Here is a 17,011-nt window from a genome sequence, read left to right as displayed (position 1 = left end):
TTTTATGTAAAGTAAAAATATTATTAATAAAAAGTAAAAGCTGAATAAAATAATTAACTTCAAACTATTTACTAAATTAAAAACAACTTAAATAGTTTTAAAACCATTATCATTAAAAGGTTTTAATGTCATATTAATAGTAAAAAAAAATCTAAATGAAAGAAATTTGTACTTGTAATAACAACATTTATTATTTTTTCATATATATATTTAAACTTTTTTTTTTCATTTTGTATCAAAAATGAAAATAAGAATAAACTGATCTTTTGCATCTTTTAATTTTCTCTTAAATACAAAAGCTGTCACTAGTGTTTTTATACTTTATTGTAATTTTCCACGGACCCCCAGCAATACCTTGCAGCCCCCTCTGGGTCCCTAGTTTGAAAACCCTCAATCTAATTTACGCTTTCGGGAAGAATTCTAGCACAAACATTCAATTTGCTTATCATATTGTCTATTTATAAAAATGCTTATAATATTCTTAATTGCTTAGTTGGCGGCAGTGAGAAAAACTCCAAGGTAAAGGCTCGGTCATGGTTAAAGACGACCCGAATGCTGTAAAACACAAACAATCCAACAGCGATGACATTGCAGATCGAGTAGAGCGAAATCTCTCCACACCTAAAGGTATAGATATTCATAATTAGTTTTATGATTGATTGACTGGTTGCTTGTTTGTTTGTTTTTCTCTGTGGCACTTATTCTGCTAAAAAAAAAAACATCTGCAGTGTCAGATGAAAATTCAACTGGTGAGGAGGAGGAGCCAACTCAGAAAAAGAAGTGGGAACAGCTAGAGTACATCCAATCGGAGGAGTCTCAGCGCATCCTCAACGCCAAGTCCTCAAATTCATAGATGATGGGAGAGGTGTGTATTTTGGCTGAACATTAGTGCATGTATGTTTTGATATGAATGTCAGTGCTTTTATATATGATGATGTCACAGTGGGTGGGCGGAGCTTGCGGTTGTTTTGAAAGCAATTGGCGTGATCTGTCCAGATGGCTTTATTTGACTTGGATTCTGTACTGTTGCTTTTGCTACATGCAATATAAAATGATGGAAGTCATGTCCCATTGGAGTGTGCTTGCATGTTTGACGAAATATCTTGCGTCTAGATTGAGGAGCGGCCCATACAGGAGTATTTTGATCTGCTGGTGCAAAAAGAGCAGATGGAGGAGAAGATGAAGAGCATCAGGGAGATGAAGTGTTGAGCCATCACCTGCACATCTGTAAGTCAACAAATTAGCAACTTTATAGATTCAGCATCTGTCCTTCATGCTGAGTAATCTAGTTTTTCCAGTGCAAAACAGGGGTCAGAAAAAGCACCGGATGCATTTTGAATTTCAAGTGGCCCATTTGAAAATCCCTACATTGTGTCTCATTCAGGTCCTCATGAAAACAGAACGATTTCTCCTGGACCATTAGTAGCTAATCAGTATTTATTCACAGCAAGTCATAATGACGAACCAATTTTGAAAATGATTTGTGACATAATACCTCAATAAATGTTGTACATGGGGAACGAAAGGCAAACAAACCTCTCTAAGATGCTAATTAGACAATTATGTGGTTTCGGACTGATTACACATGTAAATCACGACCTGTGTATGCGGTTTAGTTCATGAGCCCCTCTCGCCCGCAGTGTAAATACACCCACTTTAAACCAGCAGTCCGCTGTGTCAAAGAGAAACATGACTACCATTGGGATGACCCCGTCAAACGCTTCTTTAAATGCCCCAGCGGTCAGAGAAAGATCTGTCTGGCACGGATGCCACATAGAGCCTGCAGGTGAGGGGATGCGCCATTACCTTTATTTTTTATGCGTCACATTTTTAAAAAGTCATTTTTTTTTATTTTTTTTTTCATTTCACTTTTTTTCAAAAAGTCATTTGATATAATACTGGCAGTTTTACATGTTGTATTAACATAAATTTCACTTTCCATTTTAGCCATTGTGGGCACGAGATGGCATGTTAAAGGTACAGTTTACTTTACAGGCTTGTTAACATGACCAAGTTGAATATCACTTCTTGCTTGAATATTGCCACATTCTGTCTGAATTGTTACATTGTTTCATATATATATACACACACACACACACACACACACAGGCAAATATACACAGGCAAATATACACTTTACTTCCCAGTGTGGCTGCATTATTTTATTAGATTTTTTTTTTTTCATTTAATATTTTGTTATGTCATCAGTTATTTAAGAATTTATTTGTGTATTTCGAATGTATTTATTACAATTTGGATTATGTCTTTCAATGGCATAATTATACGAGCATGTATTTGGTAACTAGCTCCAGTTTTGACCTGTCTCTCATTTTTTCTCAGGAGAAAAAGGGACCCAAAATAGGAGGGGAGCTACTGTTGCCACGTGGAGAGGAACAGCCCAAATTCCTCAACAGTTTAAAGTAGAGTCATCCGTCCCGTGTGCGGCCCGAGCCCAGTCTTACTCAGAAGAGGACTTACTCTGTGCCTTCATAATCAGAAAGTAAGAGTGAAGGGGCATCGGCATTACATTTGTGTTGATCAATGTTAAATCTGTCTTTAGTACCTTAATGTTTGTCTGTTGTCTACATATGTTGTTTTAAGATAAACTATCAAGCCTTTTTAAATGTAAATATTCTTATGTACTGTTATTATTTTACTTCTGAAATTTTATGGCAACAATATCAGGCACACCAATTAAACAACATGTGAACTTGCAATGTTTTCTGTGAACGCTCTCTCGATTTGACTGGAGGGACTGGCACACATGCTAAATCTTGTGCGTCTTCCAGCACGCAGTGATATTTTAAAATGCATTACCCCTGTGTGCTCTTCTTAAAGCAGTAGGAGTGGCAGGAAGTTGTTCTCCTGTCAGTCAGGTGCATGTATGATTCGGTTAGTGGCACCGAGACTCAGGAAGGTCGATAAATCTTTCTTTCCACTTGTTTCTTTCTCCCTCATTTTCCCATCTGTCTAAGCACTCAGCACAGGAATGTCACTCTGTTGCCAGCAAATACTGCCTTGGAATTATGATCCCGTCTGTAAGGCGCACAAACCTGGCCTTTTTTTATTATATATACACACCGTATTTATGAGTTTACGAGATGTTGCAATATCGGGTCTTTTGCATTTTTTCTTTTATTGGCTTTCCCTTTTTTATAATTCTGGTGGGTATTTATATTATCGAATCCTCAGTAATGTGGAAAATGAAAGAAGCTTTAGTCACACAAGAGTACAGATTGAAAGTTATTAAAAAGGGAGGTCAAATGACAGCTGAATGTAATTACTGGAGAAGGAAATAACGAGTTGTTGCTGGAAAACATCTTAGAATCACAAACTAATCATGAATGTTTTGATAAAGACTACAATAATAGAGTAAAGATAAGCAATTAGAACGGGGGAGATCACATTCCAAACACACAAACCCTTTTATTATACACGTATTAAAAGCTTTAAATCTGTAAGTGCTTAAATGTTGTGAATGATTATATTGTGTCTTGAAAGTATCCATCGAATGATGGTCATCCACTTTCTGAGGCATTGCATGGTCCTCAGACATAGCGGCGGTGGTGAGGGTACCGTGGGTATTGCCCATCATAATGGAACTCTCTCCACTGCTCATTCTTCTCTCTGGTCCTCTCGTACTGTTCTGTTGATACAAAGACAGACAGCAGCTGGCGCTGGATCAATATCTCAAAACAAACAGTAACCGTTTTTTAAAGGAACTTCTCCCTCAATTGCAAATTCCAGAGAATTTACTCTCTGTCAGGCCATTCAAGATGTAGATGAGTTTGTTTCTTCATCTGAACAGTTTTGGAGAAATTTAGCATTAGCACATTAGCACCAATGGATCCTTTGCAATGAATGGGTGCCTTCAGAACGAGAGTCCAAACAGTAACAATTCCTTCATTGATAATTAAGTTTTTGTCTTCAAAGTGTTGCTTCTGGCTGAAATTTGAGTCCATAATATTACTTTGTCCAATGAAAAAGCCATCTTGTCTAGATCAGGAGAGAAATATGCACAGCTAAAGCAGGCCAAAAGCTTTCTAAATAAATAAGTTGGTGGATTTTGATGTTAGAGGACAACAAGTGATGGATACTTTCACTAAAGAACACATTATTAAAACCAGTTAAACTGTTAAAAAGCCTGTTAGAAATGGATTGTTTCTTGCAAACTGGCAGCTTTTTTTTCACAAGACTTTAACTGATGGACTGTAAGTCATGTGGATTTGTATTGTGATGTTTTTTTATCAGCTGTTAGGACTCTCATTCTGACGGCACCCATTCACTGTCTGCAGTGGATCCATACTGTATGTGTGCAAGTTATGAAATGCTAAATTTCTCCTGTTTGTCTGTTTGTCGGTGAAGAAACAAACTCTTCTAATCTTGGCTGGCCTGAGGGAGAGCTTACAATTATGATAATCATCACAAAGGAATTCTGGGCTCAGAATTGCGATTTTTCTAATTTAAATTTAAACTACTGCACCAAATGTTCCGTTTACCTCCAAATCAGTTAAGAAATTTCATGTCACCAGTCTAGTGTACTGGATCATAATGCTGTCTAAGAGGCTCAGAGGCATTGCTGTCATCAGCCTCTTATTAGTCCAGCAGTCCTGTCCGTGAACTGTATCCTGCAGAGATTTGATCAGCATGTTTCTCTTTTCTGGAAGCCAAGATAATCAAACCAGGAGATCAGTCTCACCATCGCGCTCCTCCTCTAAATAGTTCTCGTATTCGTTGCTTTGTTCCTCTAAGTGCTCTCTCCTTTGCTCGTTTGCAGTCATCTTCACCCTCTGCTCCGCTAAAAGATAATGAAAAAGGTGTCGATTTTTAGCATACAATGACGACATGTAAATGAGATACCATTTTAAAATATTTTCATGTTTTTGCTTGTCCTCACCAAGTATCACCAAGTACCAAAATGAAATATTGTGAAATATTATTGCAATTTAAAATAAGTGTTTTCTGTTTTATTATATTTTTAACTGATTTATTCCTGTGATGTCACAGCTGAATTTTCAGCATCATTACTCAAGTCTTCAGTGTCACATGATCCTTCAGAAATCATTCTGAAATGCTCATTTGCTTCTTAAGAGACATTTCTTCTTATTATCAGTGTTGAAAACAGTTGAACCATTGAAACCATTTTTATTTTCAGGATTCTTTGAATCTCAGTAGAGATTAGAAATGGCAAGCTGATCTCAAAATGAACAAATATCAGGTGCAATTGCTTTGGGATTTCATGAGACAATTCTACATGAGCAGTTTAGCGTCTGCTATCCTTGCAATCCTGCACATTTTCAGTTGCTCTCATCTCTGGAGACCAGCTGACAGCAGCTCACAGATATTAGCAAATTGAGTGCCAAAAATAATCTAGATTTTACTCTCTTTCTGTCTCCATCTTGAGGGAAGTTAGTTTAGCTCATGTCTGCACATTCCAGTCTCGAGTCCCAACTGCTTTAAATTCAACCTGCAGTGTCTGCTCCTGCACCATTATACACACACACACACACACACACACACACACACACACTGCTGACAATTTAAAATCCACTTCAGTAAAACTTTTCCATGCCTTCATTGCTGCAATCAGCCTGATGCAGTGTCAATATGTGTGTGTGTGTGTGTGTGTGTGTGTGTAGGAGAGAGAACACTGCTCCATATTGTCCTGTTGGACCTTCTAGCCCAATGTTTTTGACTCCGAGCCTCCCACTGTCCAAAATAACATTAAAATATTTTTCCTCTGGATTTTTTGTTTTTTCGTGGATAATTTTGTCTTTAGCCAAAGATTTAAAAAGGTAATTGTGACTCTGCCTCAAATTTCTGATGTTTTGATTTTATATCATGTCTGAGGAAAAAAATAGGAATTGGGATATAGAAGATTTAAAAGTTTTATCTTAATTCTGGGAGGGGGGGGGGGGGGGATTGTGAGATAAAAATTGTGAGATAAACTTAATATTGTGAGAAAAGATCATAAACTTTTTAAAAGATCCATTCCATTGCAGGAAAAAAAATTGTGAGATGTAAACGGAGGTATAAACTCAGAATTGTCTGAAAAGAATCAGAATGCTGAATTTGTGTTTATTTATTTTTACCTTTGAGAGAGAAAAGTAATGGATGAAAACTTACAATTACCTTTTTTTATATCTTTGGCCCATGGCAGAAATAAGCTTCCATAAAGAACTGTATATTCTTAAATATATATATATATATATATATATATATATATATATATATATATATATATATATATATATATATATATATATATATATGTGTGTGTGTGTGTGTGTGTGTTGATTGGGCTTAAGAAATATAATGTAGGTTTACATGATCTACTGTAGTTTACACACTTTTGTTATTTTTATCTTTTTTTATATATATTTGAGATCTGGTCAAATTTGCATATTGTGTTAGGGTCAATGGCTCTTTCATCTGCATATTTAATTACAGGGCCTGGGTAAAGAGTGGGGGACTGTAAAGACTAAATTGTTGATTTTGGTATTACAGTTGTTGTTGTTTTTTAATCACCATCATACACTAGAAAAAAAATTGTGTATAAACAATTTTCACTCAGAAATTTCTAATAAAATGTAACAGAAAAGCCTAGTAAAACATTAAATCAAACTTCAAGTACTGAAGTAGAAAGACTGAAATAATATTTTTTGTAAAATGTACTCGCATATTTGTTTTATTTATAACTTCATAAAATCTAGTGTTCCTTCTAGTTAATTTGCGGACACTCGTCTAATATCTGAGAGAATGACATTAAAGAAGGCTGTTAACTCATTTAGTCACTTCTGTGTCCTATTGCAGCGTGCAGTAGCATAAATTAAATGTGAATACAATTTTATGGGAGATTACTTAAAGTTGACTTTAAGCTCTTTAATTTAAAAACTACATATTAGAACTGAGATTGTTTCTTTGTTTTTAAACCTATAAAAAGATAATGAGAAAAGCAGAGCTGAGATGTGAGAAAAAAGGTCAGTTCTGCAGCACTCACCATAGTACTCTTCATAAGTTCTTGGGGATCTGCGACCGCGGTGTTTCAAGACGTTTGAGGCATCAGATGCTGGCACAAAAACTCGTTTAGATGCTCCTGCTAAAGCAATGGAGTAAGAGAAGATAAGAGTGTGTGGGAGTTCGATTTGTCATGCTTGTGTGTGTGTGTGTGTGTGTGTGTGTGTGTGTGTGTGTGTGTGTGTGTGGTGAACTCACCTTGTGCTTTACTGTCTTTTACATCTTTAACAGCTGCACTTTCAACCCCAGCCAACACTAAAGAGAAAGAATTTTCTTTTCACTGTTATTCTGTCAGGTCTTTAAGAATCATTACATCAAATAAAAAATACCATGATATCACCACAGTTTTTAGACATGGTACCATAATTGTGCCTACTGTATACATTTTGGACATGTGTCCTAAAATACCATCATATATGAGTGTGGTAATCATTAAGGTACCCTGGTATTTTTATAATGGTAAAAAGGATTGCGCAGAAACATTCTAAAGCAGACTTTCTTTTTCAAATTAATATTTACAGCATAAAATTCATAAAAAAAATGTAGTTGTCGTGGTCTTCTACTGTTGTTGTTGTTGTTTAATTCAATTCATGGGGAAAAATGTATCCCCAAAGTATTGATTGGTATTAGGTACTCACCAATTAGAATGAGGACAGTGGGCAGCAGTGTGAGCAGGACAATATGAGTCCCAGCCATCCTTCAGAAGATGAGTGTGTCTTATGCAGGTACCAGAATCACAGCAGAAAGTCCTGAGACCTGAGAGAGTGTTTGTGTGTGTGTGAGAGTGTGTGTGTGTGTGTGTGTGAGAGAGAGAGAGAGAAGAGGGAAGGCGAAGGAAAGGAGGGGGAGCTGGAATTTCACTGGCCCAGGGGAACGCAGGAGGGGCGAGAGAGGGAGACACGGACCCCAGCGCACACCCACTGATCAGACCATCTGTCTGTGTACACAACCACCTCTATCATCACCCAGTGTTACTGTTCAAACGTTTCGATCTGGCAGGTTTACAGATTAGCATCAGGTTTCCATTCCATTGAAACAAATGAACAGCAGATCAAGTGTGTGATGGATTTCTCAAGCAGCTACTCATCAGGATTAATTAAAATCAGCACTTTCACCTGTCAGCAAAATAATACCCTGTGCATTCCCCGGAGATATCTATCTATCAAAATAGTTTAATGAAAAGTTGCTACTTTTTGTAAAATTTTATTTAACACCAAACTGATCTTTTTTTTTCACTTTTTTTATATGTCAAAAAACAAAAGTGACTGTCATATGATATAGTATTTATACTACACATTTGCATACCTTAAGAACATACTTTAACAACAACTGAGAGGCCCACCTGGAGCCAGACTTGGATATTTATATTATACTATACAAGAATGATCAGTTAGTCTCCCGCTTGTCTGTATCTAACGTGAAACGGACAGAATTAGAGTAACAACTAGCAGACAGGATGTCAGGAAATCACAAACAGACATGCTGAGAGTGAAGTTAAAAGCCGTTTGTTACTCCTTCGATTGGCTCCTGTCTCTATTTCTCAACGCTTATCAAAGCATATAAATGTCTATGAGAAAAACCTGCATAGGATTTGGCCTTTCTGGGTTGGTTTGACTATATGGTGTGCATGTGCATTTATGAGGCGTTTTTCCATGCTGTGTAAATGGAATCCTGGATGTTTGGATACCATCCAGGTATTTTCTTCGGTTCCAAGTCTCCATAAGGCAGACACCCCAGGAAACAGTAGCGATCCCAGCCATTCTCCGTAACACACACATATACATAGACAGCATGTGAAATACTATTCCAGGCATAAGATGTCTTTTTCACAAAAGGTTCCTCCATTTAAAACAGTCTCTCTTCTCTGGAGAATCACTCTTTCCCAAGAAAACACCCATTAAGTGTAAAAGCGGGTTCCCTCTCAAAGGAATTTTTCACCCAAACACTAAATCTTTTACTAACCCTCATGTCATTTCAAATCCATACTTACTATCCTCTAAAAAGAGTGGAAACCTGCAGTAACACTCAGATCTCATTTTTGGGCAACTTGTATCATATGGACCAACTTTATGATGCTTTTATTGGTTCATAATTCGAGCTTGACAGCCCATTCCTTGTTACTGTATGGAAAAGAACAGCATGCAAATTCTGCTAAACCTCATATTATACGCTTGGAACAACATAAGGGTTAATCATTTTTGGGTGCACTATCCCTTTAAGCTCTATCTAGTTAATTAGCCAGGGCAATTTCTTAACTGTGAACAATGATGAACCAAACTCACCACTACATCTTATTGTTTGTTTCTGTGGAAGTTGTTGGTAGGGTCTGGTATGAACTTGTCTTAGGGAGATTGTACCAAGGACTACTTTAAATAGCCTAAACAGCGACTTTCATTTAGTGCACTTACCTTTTCTGTTAAAACAATTTGATTTCAATGGAGACTGCAGTCTGGGCACGTATGGTATTTATTATATGCCCGTATGAGAAACAAACAAGCAAGCATTCATGCCTGCTCTAAAAATGGCCACTTATTCTGCTTTTAATCAGCTCGATCAAAAATTTGGATTGCAGTTAGTTGGTAAATATCTAAATAGATTGTGTATCTCACATCCGCTAAATAGAGGAAAACCACTAGTGACTAATCCAAAGAGAAGGCTGCTCTTGCACATACATTTTGCGAGAAAGAGCGAAATAAATTTACCCGAGAGCATTGGAAAAGTTTGTCTGCTTGCATTAACAAAGCTTTTTGTGTACACACGAAAATATACTTGCATGCAGGCAAATTTTCAGCTGTGTAGTTGTGCAAATGTTATTTGGGGGGGGGGGGGGGGGGGGGATATAGGCCTTCATTATTTACACACATACATATATATATAGAGAGAGAGAGAGCAAAATGTTTATTATGAAATAAAGGCAAATTTGTGTGTGTGTGTATATATATATAAAGTACCCTTCATAAGTATTGGAACAGTAAAGACAAAATTTCAAACAAAAAGTTTGCTGTGGAGTCAATAATGAAAAATATAATTCAAAGATAAATATGTGACAAATTGTCACATTTTATTATTGGGTGTTTCAAACACATACATGTTTTACCAGCTAAGAAGATCAGCACTTTTAGAGTTTCATCCCCCTATCTGATGTGAGCATAAGTATCGGAACAGTTGGATCAGTGATCAGCTCAGCTGTGTCCTGTTGCATTAATTCTTCAGATATTAAAAGCAGGGGATGTGTTGTATCAGTTATAGCCATTGCCACAGCGACATCAGCAACCAACAACAAGCTAATCGGCTGATTATAAGTTGATGACAGACAAATCATAAATGCTTTAAAAATAAAAAATAAAAAAAAACTTAAAATATGTGTCCGCAAAATCACCAACAATCTCCAGAAAGCTGGGGTGATGCTCTGATAATCTACTGTCCGCAGGAGACTTCGACAAGAGAATTCCAGAGGCTAAACTGCAAGTACAAACCTCTGATCAGCACTAAAAATAGAAAGGCAAGATTAGAGTTTGCAAAAGCCAGTAGAGTTTTGGAACAGAGTTTTATGGACTGATGAGACAAAGATGAACCTTTATCTAAGTGATTGGAGAGCAAAAGTGTGGAGAAAGAAGGGAACTGCAAATGATCCTACAGTCTCAGCTGTAAAGCATGGTGGAGGTGGTATCGTGGCATGGGCGTGCATGGCTGTCTCTGGAACAGGCCCTCTCTACTTTACTGAGGACCTAATGCATGAGGGCAGCAGCAGAATGAATGCAGAAGTGTACAGAATCATCTTGGCTACCAGTGTTTAAGCAAATGGCACCAGATTAATCAGAAAGTGCTTCCTATTAAACAAGCAACAGCTGGAATTGGCTGCATTAAAGGCTGGGAAAAGCATTTCAAAATATAAGACCAAGAGTCTGGTGATGTCTATGGGTTGCAGACTCACTGTTCTGATCGCACGCAAGGGATCTGCAACTAAATATTAGCTTTTAATTTTTTACATCTGCCTTAAATTCAAATGTTCCAATAATTATGCTAACATCAGATAGTGGGATGAACTCTAAATATGCTGTCTTTTACTTGGTGAAACATGTACGTTGAAACAGCTAATAATAAAATGTGACATTCTGTAGTTTTGTCTCATATTCATCTTTTAATCATATTTGCAAATGTCTTGACTCCACAGCAAACAAGTTGTCTTGTTTGTCTTTACTATTCTAATATGGAGAGAACTATATACATTATATATAATGTATATAACTGTCAAACGATACATTTTGTTTACATAATGTGTGTATCCTGTGTATATTTATCATGTATATACAGTACAGACCGAAAGTTTGGAAACATTACTATTTTTAATGTTTTTGAAAGAAGTTTCTTCTGCTCATCAAGCCTGCATTTATTTGATCAAAAATACAGAAAAAACAGTAATATTGTGATATATTATTACAATTTAAAATAATTGTTTTTAAATTTATTATACTTTAAATTATCATTTATTTCTGTGATGCAAAGCTGAATTTTTAGGATCATTATCACATGATCCTTTAGAAATCATTCTAATATGATGATTCATTATCAAAGTTAGAAACAGTTCTGCTGCTTAATATTTTTTCAGAACATGTGATACTTTTTTAGGATACTTTGATGAATAAAAAGTAAAAAAGAAAAAAAAGAAGCTATGTTTTTAAAATATAAATATTTTGTAATAACAATATACACTACTGGTCCGTAATTTGGGGTCAGTAATATTTTTTTCTTTTTTTTTAAATAAAATCAATACTTTTATTCAGCAAGGATGTGTTAAATTGATAAAAAGTGATAGTAAAGAAAATATATTATTAGAATATATATTATTATATATTTTTTTATTTTGAATAAATGCAGTTCTTTTTAACCTTTTATTCATTCATTCAGACAGCAGAACTGTTTCCAACACTCATAATAAATCAGAATATTAGAATGATTTCTAAATGATCATGTGATAGACTGGATCTTACATGTGACACTGAAGGCTGGAGTAATGATGGAATAAATTATTTTTTTAAAGTATATTCAAATAGAAAACTATTATTTTAAGTTGTAATAATATTTCACAATATTACTGTTTTTTCTGTATTTTTGATCAAATAAATGCAGGCTTGATGAGCAGAAGAAACTTCTTTCAAAAACATTAAAAATAGTAATGTTTCCAAACTTTTGGTCTGTACTGTATATATAATATAAAAATCTAAGAATATAAATATCTAAATGTATATACATGTAAATATTTGTTAAATATATACTGTATGTGTGTGTGTGTGTATATATATACACATACCTGTATGTTGCAAAACACTGACATTCACATATGAAACTTAATCAGGCATAAGTTTATTTAAAATAAAAGTGTATTTATTTATATTAAGCAAAACTATATGGTAGAAACTTTCAGTTTTACTAACTGGATTGTTACTCCAAAAGCAGTGTGTTGTCCAGGCAAAGTTACCGTTACTGTAGTGTCAAAGTTTAATTGGCACGTCTAGACTTGATCTAATGTTGATCAAACATATTAATCCATTTAATATTCCAGAATTAACAGTAAAATACATTTGCCTCTCATTGCTTTGCCTCTGATTCTTTCAAAACCATCATTTCCATCTGCAAAAAGATGGATTTTAGACATTTCAAATGAAGACCGATTGAATGCTCTGCTGTGCTCACTGTGAAGTCGAATTCTGATCAAAGTATTTCACAATAAGCAATAACCTCACCAATTACTTGCAGGAAACACTCTCACGAACACTACTTTAGTATCAGTCCAAGACAATGGATTAAAAATGTTCCTACATTCCACAACAAGATCCACTGATGATAATATTACAATGTCTGGCTTTCATTCATTTTAGATCGGTATCATGACTGCTTGTGTCAGGCACAGATGGCAATTCACAAGATGTGATTCATGATTTATTCCCTACAGTGCCACCCGATGGCCAAACTTTGTACTTTTAGTGAAAGGATAATTATCAGTTTTTAAGGAAATTGACAGATAATTAACAAACAGCTGTGTGCTGTTAATTCTCCTAGTTGTGAATCCATCCTCTCTCTAAGCAGACAGATGAGCACTGGCGATCACATTGATGTTCTATCCCCTTGGACCAGACGTCCCCGCAAAGCCCAAGTGTCCTGCACACAGAACAAACACACGTATGATGAACCACACGTGTGCATGCAAGTAACTCTGCATTTATCTGAAGCTGTGAACACACCTGAAAGGTGACGGTATCATCAACTCCATACTTCTTGGCTGCAAGCTCTTTCACTTCATTGCTGATGTTCTCCTGAGTTGTTCCTTTCACATCAATGTAATAGCAGTCAGAGCTGGCATAGTGACAGGAGATGGCCTGGAATAAATGCATACACATTGACTCTCATTCTGACGGCACCCATTAACTGCAGAGGATCCATTGGTGGGTAAGTGATGTAATGCTAAATGTGTTCTGATTAAGAAACAAACTCATCTTCTTTTTGGATGGCCTGAACGCGAGTACATTTTAGCAATTTTTTGGGCAAAATATTCCTTTAATTCTACAAATGCAATGTGTCCATATCCATCCCTGAACACCTCCGAATGTATGTTACGGTTGAGAAAATGTCCCTGGTCTCCATTTACACATGTATTTAGCTCTATCGACTTGACCGCAAGAAAACAGGGAACACTGAAATGTGTTGAATATAAGCATTATAATAATAGAATTATAATAACATTAAGAAAGTATCCCAACCTTTCGAAATCCATCGGTTTGGTTCATTCCTGAGCCGTGGATCAGCAAAGGGTGAAAAAACACTGTATCTCCTTTCTCCATCTCTAAATGCACTCTGGGATGGTTTGGGTCGTAGTTACGCACCCCGTGGTACATCTTATTTACTCCACCCTGGAAGGAAACAAAGAGGCAAAGTTAGGTGGACCGATGTAGACCATCTGCATAATCACACTCACGTCCTGGGTCTCGCTCACCTCCCATTGTGGGTAGTCATGTTCCAGCAGAGTGCCATGGTGAGAGCCGGGCAGGACAACCAGACAGCCATTTCCCCGATGCACTTTCTCCATGGCGGTCCATGAACACACAATGCGGTCTGCAGGGCGGAAGGGGAAGTAGTGTAGATCCTGGTGCATAGGATGGCGAGAGGTCTTCTTACCTAGAAAGTATAAAAGAAACGCACATTTAGGTATTATTTAAAATAATTATGTACAAAGTATTAAAACATTTTGTACATAAAAAATATTCCTCTATTTTTAAAATCATGTTTGAAAACTTTATACACCACAATATAGATTTATTTGATTTGAACAGTTTTATTTATTTTAAAGTGTGTATGTATGTGTGTGTGCGACTCGCACACAAATTGCTGTTATTACTATTGCTATTATGGTTTCTTTGATTTAAATGCTTTTTTTATTTAAAATAATTATAGCTAAAATATTAACTTAGATTTTAATTATAGCTTGAATATTAATAATAGCTATTACTATTTAATGAAATATTTTGATGACTATATAAATACTATATCAAAAATGCACAGTTAATCTAGATATTATTTAATGATTCCGAAAACTTTCTGCTTAGTCCAAAAACCAGGTCTGCACAAATCTAACCCGTGTCAGGTGGTTTGTTGATCAGCATGGTGTGCATGGCCATAATGTTGGGTCCAGTGAAACTTTCCACATACTTCAGGATCTAAGAAACATGCAATCAAAGATTGGTCAAAATAATATTCCTGTTGCTGTAGAGAGTGTATTGTATGCATTGCGGTCTACTCCGTGCTCGTGTCTACCTGTGGTAAAATGCAGTAGCGGAAAAGTTCTGGATCTTCCTGGTAGTCCTGAAGTTTGGTCACAGCCTTCTCACCTTCAACATACTCTGATTTAGCAATGGTTACATCTCTCATTACCACCAAACCAGGCACCTTCACCTCTCTCTTACAGATGCGCTCAAACTCTTTCCTGTGAATCACACACACTCAGTTATGTAAGGACTATGTGCAAAGAAGAGCACTGAAATGTAAACTTTCTGTTAATAATCTACTCTGAATTAACACGACACTGCTACATGGGGTGGTTGACTTGACCATGACTATGGGGTGGTGTTGGCGCAGTGGATAAGACCCACGTCTTTGGCGTGAGAGACCCGGGTTCGAATCCACTGTGAGACACCAATGTGTCCCTGAGCAAGACACTTAACCCCTAGTTGCTCCAGAGGCGTGCGACCTCTGACATATATAGCAATTGTAAGTCGCTTTGGATAAAAGCGTCTGCTAAATGAATAAATGTAAATGTAAATGTACAGTAACTACGTTTACACGCAGCCTAATAATCTCACTGTCACGAAACAGAATTTATGATGGATTGAATTTGCTGGTGTTGCTTTTTTTTTAAACCTCTGTTTGTTACTTAGTAATATATATATATATATATATATATATATAAAATCATAAATATCAATATTTACTCTCCAAATTATGATAATTTAAAACCTTGTTATTGTAGCGGATGAATCATTAAAGACACATTAAAAAAAACATACATTTTAGAAGCCAATACATTGTTTGTTTTTTTCCTCATATTATTGCATAACCTTATCACAGGCTCAAAGTCCATAGCAATGCATTTTATAATCAAGTTTGTCCATTCTAGAATTAGGGGCTGTTCACACAGAAGGCATTCTTGTATTCAGTCAATATTTTAATTAAAAGAAGGAAGTTTTTCTGGCATATTTTTCATGCTTTTATAGGCAAATACCACAATTAATGTTCAATAATTTGATCAGTCTTGCCTGAATCGGTCAATATCCTGGTCCGACACCAGTTTTCGGATGAGTATGAAACCATTCTCCTCATAGGCAAGTCTCTGTTCTGGAGTCAGGACACCAGTGTCAAGAGTGTATCTGCAGACAAGCCAGAATATAGTTTACAAACAGACAGACAAATATCAGGACATTATGTCAAGTGTGCTTAAATTAATTTCAGCAATATTGAAAGACTAAAACAACAGAAAGCTGACTAACTGTAGGACTTGTGGATGGTGATATGACACGTTTTGTGCAGAAGTGAAGGATGCTTTCTGAATAACTCGGGTTAAAGTTCATTATATGATGTCAACAGCACATAATACATAACAACGTAAAAAAGGATAGCCGTGCTTTATTTATTTGTAATAGCAAGAGAGTAAGTATAGTTAAATGTGATCCAATGTTGTTAAAAATAAATATTTCCATCACTGAAAAGTAGTAAATAATAAACCAGGCCTGTTCGAAAAGCCTCGGCTTGTGCACGGCGCGTGATCCGAGAACAGCCCCCTGTTTGCGGCCAGAGCTGCGCTGGAAGAGCGCCGCTTAGCTTCCTAAATAACCGGCGCGTTGTATTTCATCGCGCCGGTCGCTCGCGGTAAACGCGCCTGTGAAAGGATACGACAGCTCCATGGGACCGATCCAGGTGATTCAAAACCACTTTTAATCTGTCTGTTGCCCGGGACATCTTTAATCCTGCACAGAGTCGACGAGATGAGATGAACTGAACTGCAGTGCGTGCGTGCGTGCGTTAAGTGTTTATATAACTGGGGTAAAGTGCATTCTTAGTGACACTTGTCCTATATATAAACACTGATGAAGTTTGGTTTATATTATTCATTAACTAATGAAAATACTAAACTATTGTAAGAAAATATAGATATAGAAAATAAAAATGTAGCATATTAAAAAATAGGATACATAAAATACAGTGCATATACGCATACATTGTAGAATATATTTTCAGAGTTTAGATTAAGCTAAAGTAATGTGTGAGCTAACAGACACTGAAACTTGTTCCAGTGTTCTTGAGCTACTAAACCTGAACATAATAACTATTCAGACAAAATGTAAAAAAAAAAAAAAAAAAAATGAACCGGTGTAAAAGCAATGTTTAGTAAAGCATGCCAAAGCTGTTCCTTACATGAACATGAAAATGAAGACCTTTCCTGAAA

General features: G+C 36.2%; 2 protein-coding genes and 1 pseudogene across 3 annotated transcripts; 1 reads left to right on the top strand and 2 right to left on the bottom strand.

Moving 5' to 3' along the window:
• The first annotated feature begins 515 nt into the window (after window positions 1-515).
• Window positions 516-2,362, top strand: LOC132105375 (protein MCM10 homolog; annotated as a pseudogene).
• A 755-nt stretch (window positions 2,363-3,117) lies between these two features.
• Window positions 3,118-7,796, bottom strand: ucmaa (upper zone of growth plate and cartilage matrix associated a). 2 transcript variants are annotated; one of them, XM_059510782.1, is made up of 5 exons: window positions 7,656-7,796; window positions 7,216-7,272; window positions 7,001-7,099; window positions 4,700-4,798; window positions 3,118-3,646 (listed from the first exon to the last, which is right to left on the bottom strand). In XM_059510782.1, exons 1-5 carry the CDS (start codon window positions 7,711-7,713, stop codon window positions 3,549-3,551), a joined length of 411 nt encoding a protein of 136 aa, XP_059366765.1. In that variant the 5' UTR covers window positions 7,714-7,796; the 3' UTR covers window positions 3,118-3,548. The 2 variants fall into 2 exon arrangements, with proteins under 2 accessions (XP_059366765.1, XP_059366766.1); XM_059510783.1 differs by having other exon boundaries at window positions 7,001-7,096.
• A 4,563-nt stretch (window positions 7,797-12,359) lies between these two features.
• phyh (phytanoyl-CoA 2-hydroxylase) lies at window positions 12,360-16,610 on the bottom strand. Its single transcript, XM_059510781.1, has 9 exons — window positions 16,459-16,610; window positions 16,056-16,111; window positions 15,825-15,935; window positions 14,827-14,995; window positions 14,648-14,729; window positions 14,009-14,190; window positions 13,776-13,925; window positions 13,260-13,394; window positions 12,360-13,176 (listed from the first exon to the last, which is right to left on the bottom strand). The coding sequence occupies exons 1-9, from the start codon at window positions 16,522-16,524 to the stop codon at window positions 13,123-13,125; spliced, it is 1,005 nt and encodes a 334-aa protein (XP_059366764.1). The 5' UTR covers window positions 16,525-16,610; the 3' UTR covers window positions 12,360-13,122.
• Window positions 16,611-17,011: the final 401 nt, after the last annotated feature.

Source organism: Carassius carassius, chromosome 26, assembly GCF_963082965.1.
Source record: "Carassius carassius chromosome 26, fCarCar2.1, whole genome shotgun sequence".
In the NCBI taxonomy this organism is placed as follows: domain Eukaryota; kingdom Metazoa; phylum Chordata; class Actinopteri; order Cypriniformes; family Cyprinidae; genus Carassius; species Carassius carassius.
This window is presented reverse-complemented; position numbering and strand designations above follow the sequence as displayed.

Bases quoted from the DNA above. Each gene is read 5' to 3' on its own strand.
- ucmaa (XM_059510782.1), bottom strand. From the start codon at position 7,713: ATGGCTGGGACTCATATTGTCCTGCTCACACTGCTGCCCACTGTCCTC. The intron at 7,273-7,655 runs GTGAGTACCTAA...CTTTCTCTTTAG, and splicing joins CACTGTCCTCATTCTAATTG to TGTTGGCTGGGGTTGAAAGT. The intron at 4,799-7,000 runs GTGAGTGCTGCA...ATTATCTTTTAG, and splicing joins AACTTATGAAGAGTACTATG to CGGAGCAGAGGGTGAAGATG.
- phyh (XM_059510781.1), bottom strand. From the start codon at position 16,524: ATGTCCCGGGCAACAGACAGATTAAAAGTGGTTTTGAATCACCTGGAT. The intron at 16,112-16,458 runs GTATCCTTTCAC...CGAGTTATTCAG, and splicing joins ATCGGTCCCATGGAGCTGTC to AAAGCATCCTTCACTTCTGC. The intron at 14,191-14,647 runs GTTAGATTTGTG...TATACTTTCTAG, and splicing joins CAACAAACCACCTGACACGG to GTAAGAAGACCTCTCGCCAT.